This window comes from Pseudozyma flocculosa (assembly GCF_000417875.1).
Source record: "Pseudozyma flocculosa PF-1 unplaced genomic scaffold scaffold00007, whole genome shotgun sequence".
NCBI lineage: Eukaryota > Fungi > Basidiomycota > Ustilaginomycetes > Ustilaginales > Ustilaginaceae > Pseudozyma > Pseudozyma flocculosa.
Window position 1 is genome coordinate 513680 of NW_006920875.1, and position 7370 is coordinate 521049.

At 62.6% G+C, this 7370-nt stretch overlaps 2 protein-coding genes across 2 annotated transcripts; both read right to left on the bottom strand.

The window, feature by feature from the left end:
- Positions 1 to 96: 96 nt before the first annotated feature.
- PFL1_02586 (uncharacterized protein) lies at positions 97 to 3170 on the bottom strand (the record flags this gene model as incomplete). Its single annotated transcript, XM_007880102.1, has 3 exons — positions 97 to 217; positions 841 to 2961; positions 3061 to 3170. The coding sequence occupies 3 exons, from the start codon at positions 3168 to 3170 to the stop codon at positions 97 to 99; spliced, it is 2352 nt and encodes a 783-aa protein (XP_007878293.1).
- Positions 3171 to 3962: 792 nt separating this feature from the next.
- Positions 3963 to 5779, bottom strand: PFL1_02587 (uncharacterized protein; the record flags this gene model as incomplete). Its single annotated transcript, XM_007880103.1, has 5 exons — positions 3963 to 3968; positions 4148 to 4177; positions 4259 to 4322; positions 4431 to 4586; positions 4668 to 5779. 5 exons carry the CDS (start codon positions 5777 to 5779, stop codon positions 3963 to 3965), a joined length of 1368 nt encoding a protein of 455 aa, XP_007878294.1.
- Between the last annotated feature and the right edge of the window lie 1591 nt (positions 5780 to 7370).

Sequence of the window (7370 nt, forward strand, 5' to 3'; positions counted from 1 at the left end):
ACACAAGATGGCCCTTCGAATTCCACTCTCTTTTGAACAGGCGAGCACAGGTGGAAAGCTAGGTAGGGCGAACAGGTCGGCACAGGCGCCAGAAGTCTAGTCGACGTCCATCTCTCCGGGACCGTCCTCGGTCTTCTTGTCGCCCTCGTCGGCCTTCTTCTCCTCCGGCTTGGGCGTCTCGACCGGAGTCTCGGTTCTCGGCTTGGGCTTGCTCATGCTGGTGAAGAAGAAAGGCAGGGGAGCCAAGACGGCAGAGGAGAGACGATGCGGAGGAGGAGGAGGAGGAGGATGAGGGGAGAGGAAGAGCAGGGCGGAACATGTCAGCAAAGGGTGTACACGAACGAGGGCCAGGAGCTGCCTCAGCCCGGACCGGTCGTGGAGCGGCGATGACGCTTCGAATCGCGCTGGCTGCGGCGGCCCGACGTCCACAAATGGACAAGCTCAGCATCCGCAGCGGATGGAGAAGTTGGGCCCGGACCCATACTGCCACCACGGCTACCGCTGTGCGCGCTCGAAGGAGTCTCGGAGCGTGCCCGGACGACGCCGGCGAACAGCTGTTCGAGCTTGTCGGGCGATGCCAGCACCGGATTCGCACCATGGTCAGCGCCACCGGGGACCCTGGCAAGACGCTCCAGCAGCTGCCGCTCTTCTTCTTCGGCAGAACTGAGGGCGCTGCCAGAGACGTCGCCACCGCTAGTATCCTCCTCGGGCTGTCCCTCGACGCTTTCCTCCTCCTCAAGTTCCTCCTCGTCGTCCTCGTCAAACCCTTCCGCCTCTTCGTCTGCCTGTCCAGAGCGCGCCTCGCCCTCGGCCCGGTCCTTGTGGCTTCGTGATACTAACATGGGGTGGCAGAAGTAGATGACCTCGTCCTTCTTCTTGAGCATCTCGGCCGACGTGATCTTGGGGTCGGCGTTCTTGGGCAGCTCGGACTGCTTGTAGAGGCCGTCGTCGAGCCACTTGGCGATGGTGGCACACTTCTCGACGACCTTCTGCTTGTCGTCGTCCGAGATGTGGGCGTACTTCTCGTCGCCGCTCTGGACCATTTCCATATACCTGTTGAGGGCCTCGCGGAGCTGCGAGGCGGCCTTGGGACGCTCCTCGCTCTCCTTCTGTCGGAACTGGATCGGCTGTCCGATCTTGTTGAGCGCGGCAAGGCGCTCGACGTAGGCCGACTTGGTGGCCTCCTCGCCCTCCTCGGTGTAAAGCCACTCCTCCTGCTCGTTGAGCGCGGCGAGGTACTTTTCCTTCTCCTCGGCGGTGACAAACAGCTTGTACTTGTCGTCGAGCTTGCTGCGCTGGTCGTAGATGGTCTCCTCGAGCGCGTTCTTGCGGTCCTCGGTGTCGATGACGAGCTTGTCGCTGGAGTAGAGCTGGCCCTCCTTCTCCTTGAGCTCGGCGAGGACGCTGGCGTCCTTGCCGACCAGGCCCGACACGATGCTCAGGTCGCCCTTGCGCTGCAGCTTCTTGACCTTGCGGATCTCGGTCTTGGGGGCTTCCTTGTTCTCGCCATCGGTCTCCATGGCCTGCGGGTCGGCGACGGGGACCTCCTCTTCCTTCTCCACCTCCTCAACCGTGTAGGCGCTCTCGAAGTTGAGCACGCCGTGCAGGTTGAGCCTGGCCTTGACCTTGACGATGCTGTGGTCGCCCTTGGCGTCGGGGCTGACGCCCTTGATGCTGAACTTGCCGAGCCAGGGGTTGATGCCGCGCGGCAGCAGTTCCGGCTGGGCGTAGTATGCCTGCAAGTCGAAGTTTTCCTTTCGGTAGAAGGTGAGGATCTTGGTCGAGGGGATCGGGTTGTTGGGCTGGAAGACGACGAGTTCAGTGTCCTCGTCGGGGACGTCGGCCGCCTTGTCCCAGGTGACCTTGATCGAGTAAGGGGTCGAGTCGTGGACGGTGAAGTCGCGGACCTTGAAGACGGGCGAGAGGGTGGCGCAGGCGAGGGTGCATCCGCGGGCGACAGCCTCGTCCTGGTTCGAGGTGAAGGACAGGGGCTTGCCGAACCACGCCGAGATGCGCTCCTTGAGAGCGGGGACGCGCGAGCTGCCGCCGACCATCTCGACGCTGTGGATCTGATCCTTGGTGAGACCCGACTGGGTGAGGGCGGCCTCGAGGGGCTTGGTGACTCGCTCGAGGAGCGGTGCGATCAGAGCCTCAAACTCCTCGCGCTTGAGCTGGGAGGCGGCGTCAATGTCCTCCATGATGCTCTCGACGTTGAGGGGGGCGAGGGCGTTGGCCGAAAGGACCTTCTTGAGTCGCTCGCAGCCAGCGGCGAGGCGGAAGGTCGCCTTTGGGCTGGAGAGGACGTCGATCTTGTACTTGCCCTTGAACTCTTCGGCGAAATGCAGGAGCAGTGCGCGGTCAAAGTCGCGGCCGCCAAAGTTACGGTCGGCGGCGGTGCCCATGACGGTGAGCTGTCCCTTGACAAAGGAGACCACGGCGACCTGGTAAGACGAGTGTCCAATGTCGCAGAAGACGACGTTGCGCGGGTTGTCCGAGTCGGGAAGGTCTGTCTTGGTGATGCCGTAGCCGAGCGCGGTGGCGGTGGTGTCGTTCATGAGGCGGAGCGGGTTGAGGCCGGCAATCTCGGCGGCATCGAGCATGGCGCGTCTCTGCGCATCCGTGAACCAGAGCGGCGTGGAAAGGACGACATCGCTGACGCCGGCGCCTCCCAACTCCTTGGAAGTGGTGTCGCGCAGCTTTCCGAGGTACATGGCCATGAGCTGGGTGGCCGAGAAGACCTGCTCCTCGCCGGCCAGGCGAACCTTGACACCGACCTCGCCCTTGGCGTCGACAAGCTCGGCATTGATGAACTGCTTCTCGATCTCCTGGATCTCGGCATCCTGGAGCGTTCGTCCAACGAGACGCTTGAGCGAGCCGACAGTGTTCTTGAAGTTGGACGTCTGGGCAGTGGCCGCAGCCTCGCCGAGCGCACGCGCCTTCTGGCCAAAGGAGACGAGTGATCTGTGAAGAGCAGCGCAGAGTGTATGAGGGTCGGTCATGAGCGCAAACCAGAGGTGAGCCAGCGGCGGCAGAGCGTGGCGGGGAGTCGGGGGTACTTACGGTGTGCTTCGGTTGCTGACCTCGTTGGCGATCACATCAACACCGCGGGCGCGGGCGACGCCGATCTTGGACGAGATGTTTCCGATATCGATACCGACAACGCTGGACATGTTGGGCAGGTGAAGACCGGGGAGGGGGGGGGAGCCGGGCGGCGTTGGCAAATGATGTAGCTGGCGCGCTATTGGCCGTTTGGTATGTCGAGAAGAGAGGGCTTCCAGATGCTGCGACCCGCGAGACTATTGTCGATGAAACAACAGGCTACGATGATGGAAGACAAGGTCGGTCGTGATCGAAGTGATGGTGGTGATGGTGGTGATGGTGGTGACAAGGAGCGTGCGACCAAGGATAGTGGTTAGGCGGCCAGGGGTCTCGACGGAGCCGGCGTCAGCGTGGTGATATCCTTTGCACCGGCTGAAGGGCTTGCAGGCACAGAGGATACGCAGCACCCGTGGCAGGCCCCAGGGGCGGGGTCCCGCCAGCTGCCAAAAAGCTGGTCTGGCCCCCACGGGTGGTCGGGCACCTTCGTGAATCTTCGATGAATTTTCGAGGCGGTTTCCGCCGCCCTGCACACGCGGCCAGCCGCGTTTTTCTTCCTGAAAAAGTCGGCAGAAAATCCAAAATTTTCCTTCCTACCGCCGACGTGGCGCTGTGATCGGCTGGCTCGCAAATTTCAGGCAGGTACCCACAGGCCCGCTCGGGCCAGGTGCAGGCAGGGTAGTCGGGATCGGGTCTCGATCGGGGTCGATATTTGTCCCCCTGCTCTTCACGGTCACTCCGCTACGATGTCCGACCCCCCATCCGCCTTGCTGCGGGCCCGGTCTACACGCACGGCGGTCGGAAGTGCGCTGCGCAAAGAAGATTCAGCCAATGCTATGCTACGATTACGGACAATCGCTCGCGCGTCAACACTGCAGGCACAGTACGGTCGATGCGTACATACAGCCGCGCCGCAGCGACGGCCGTGGGCAACAGACGTGTCAGCGATCTTGGTCAGCGAGCTTCCAATCGTGATGGGCCGGTCGGCGGAGTGAGCTCCTGTGCTCGTGCCTGGACGCGGTCTCGATCCCAGATTCGAGGGAGGACTCACAGTGGTTCTCGGAGCAAATCTGAACTTGGGCTGCGAGGGGATTGCAAGCAAGATCGCGGTTCCATGTGAGCTCGCTGTGGCGCGGTAGCTACCGCAGCTTTTCGAACTCACGCGACCATCGTACCCAATGACGCCCCAACCAGGCAGCATTGCGTCGCTCCAGATGTGCGCGAACCTGAACGACGGTTTGGCGACGGGTCAGGCTGGTCAGTCTCTGCGCGTCTCATGCTCCGGCGACCGAGCTGGTCCGTCGCTGTTGGCGCGGGAGCGCTGGCATATTCACCAGCCCACGCCGCCTTGGTTGAGCCCTTTCATCCAGGGACATTGATCGTCGAGCATCTCGAAGTAGGCTCGCTCCTGGGCCACGCTCGCGACGGCGTCTTTCGAGTTGGGCTTGAAGACCGAGTCGTCCGAGGGCCAGCCAGTCTGGGTCATGTACCTGAGCCGGGCGGCCCAAGTGCCCGGCGGTCAGTGCCTGCCTGCAAAGCGAGCCGGGTGCCGCCATACCATCGCCACTCACACCTTCTTGCCGCTATTGCGAGATGCAAAGTACTCGTAGTCGCGCTTCACCAGCGTGAAGGCCTTGTCGCCCGTGGTTCCCTTGGGATCCAGAAAAGGTAGCACGTTGGCCTCGCTGACGTCGACGGCAGCAAATACCTGGGGAGCGTCGTCGTGGAGCTGAAAGCCGTAAGCAAGGTCGGACAACGTCACCTGCATCCCAGTATCGCCTCGCTGGGTCCAGGGGGCTAGCTGCTGCCTGAAGTCCCGGATCTGTACAGCCAGGCTGTCTGGGTCCAGGGCCCAGTCGTACAGCGGTTCGCTGCCCACGACGACGGCGCGCACCACGAAGGGTGCCCTGGGGTTGTACTGAATGGCCTGCATGAGCGTCCTCTTGCGGGTCTTCCAGACGTCGCCGCCATCAAAGCCAAACCACAGCAGCATGTGAAGGCCGAGGCCGTGCTCCCATGCGGCGTTGATCAGGTCATCCTGGAACCCCTCGCGATCGCAAACCGAGTAGATCCGCACGTAGCGGCTGCTGTAGTCGTTGCGCATCCTTCCAAAGTCGCTGCGGATCTGATTGGCCGACGGGCAGTCGAACGTGCCGTAGGAGAAACCGAGGAAGGCGTACTCGTCCTGCTGCGAACACCACCACCCGTCCAGCGAGTCTGGCTCTTCGTGGGGCATCTGGAAGTCGAGGGCCGGGAAACAAGGAGCGCCTCTTCCGTTGCCTGCGCCGCCGGCGCCGATACTGGCGGCTATCGTCGCTTTTGTGACGACGCCATCTGCGCCCACTTCGACCGCCGAGGACTGCGTCGAGCTGCTTGCGGCGTGCGCCTGCTCGACGTAACAGGCGCTCGAGGTCCTCGACCGTCCCTTGCTTCGCTTGCCGGGCTCCCTGGGTGGGGGCGTGGTCTCAGGTTCACCGCCAACGACGGCTTCGCGGTTGGCCAGCCAGTGGACCGCCCGGTTCAACCGAATATCGCGTCCTTCTGGCTGCAGAGGCGAAAAAGGCCCGGACTGTTTGTCGGACTGTCTTTGGGTCGGGATGCTCGCTGCGTCCGCCGGCGACAAGTGGACGAACAGGAGGGCCGACCACGTAGCGAAAAAGACGAACAGGACGACGACCTGCATCGTGGGTTGCCGGTAGCAATCTGGCGAGACCTGCTTCGCTTGACCCGGCTTGGTTGGAAAGGCTACTCTGGTGACCCGCACCTCGTAGCTCAAGACGTGAGGAAGGTCAGGTGTCGAAGCAGCGGGGACTCGGGACCTGACAGCTAGCGATCATCTACAGGAAGGAAAGGGAGGGGGGAGAAGTGGTGGTACAAGGACGAGATCCGGCCCAGCTGCAGCCGACCACGACGTGCGAGTAGTGATGGCGGAAGGATGGGCCAGACGTCGATGCCCCTCGAGGCTAGTGATTTGGAACGGCACATGCATGGTACATGAGCGAGACTCCGGCTGACTTCTGATCTCTGCTTCGTGGTGGCGGAGATCAGCGCGCCACGCTCACGGGTCGAGACTTGCATACTCTGCGGGGAAGTCCCCACGCTGGTCTCGAGGTGTCCGCGTGTCAAGGATGTTTTGCGGCGCTGGCTTGATCCGACCGGGCGGGGATGGCTGGCGACCGTCGGGATGGTCGTGGAAGTTAGGAGGACGGAGCGCGAGGTTCGCGACACGTCAATCTTCGGATCTTGTTCCAATCTCCCGATTCGACATGCGACTAGACTGGCCAGGCCAGATTATTGGGCGCAGCGCCGAATCGAAGCCGCTTAGACAGGCCGGGGTCTTCCATGCAAAGCGCGCAGGCGATGACGTCGTACACCGGGAGGAGTCTGGCGCCGCCGACGGCCCACGCCCCGGCGCGGCCATACGTACACTGCAGTAGACACCCTAACACTACTACTCGATCTCACAGAGTAAAGTGTTGTGTAGCAGCATGCATGTATTGGTACGGACGCACAGGGGTCGGGGCAACGCCGCCTGGCTCTTGTTCGTGGCTAGGTGGTATCGCCCAAGCTTGGCTGCCCGCGACCTTGGCCACGAACCACCCAGACTCTGTGGACGAGGAGGCGGCGGCACACGCAGAAGAAGCTCGCACGGCGGGACGCTTGCGAGATCTAATCAGGCTTCCTACAATCTCACCAGAGTGTCGCGTAGGGAGGAGGACCTCACGCAGGCTCGATACCGATCTCAGTCAACGACCCGACGGATCGGATCGGATGGGCCTAGCCTGGGATGCTCGCTCGCTGGCCCGAGCCAAGGGCATGCGGGCCGTCGATCGGGCCGGCCGGCTCCAACGTCAGCTGCTTAGGTACGCGTGTCTTCGAGACCCTCTCGAGGCGATCCGTCCTGCCACCTTTGCCCAGGGTCCAACACATCGTCATCGCTCCACAATGTAGAGGATTGGCCCGAAACCGCCCTCCAGGACCCGATCCGCTCTGCCACGGCCCGGCTCTTTACTGCACCATCATCATCGTCGTATCGTCGTCACCAGAGGCATCAGCGGCATCAGCAGCAGCAGCGGCATCAGCAGCAGCAGCAGCAGCAGCATCAGCAGCAGCATCAGCGCCACGGCCGCACAGACTACAACACTGTGTAGCCCAGTACATGTTCCGGAGCAGAAGCAGCGACGGAGTGTGGCAGGGAAACTTCTCCGGCGTAAGCATCATCATACCGGCATCATTGCTCGCCTCTCGTGCCAGCACCTCTCTCTCTCTCTCTC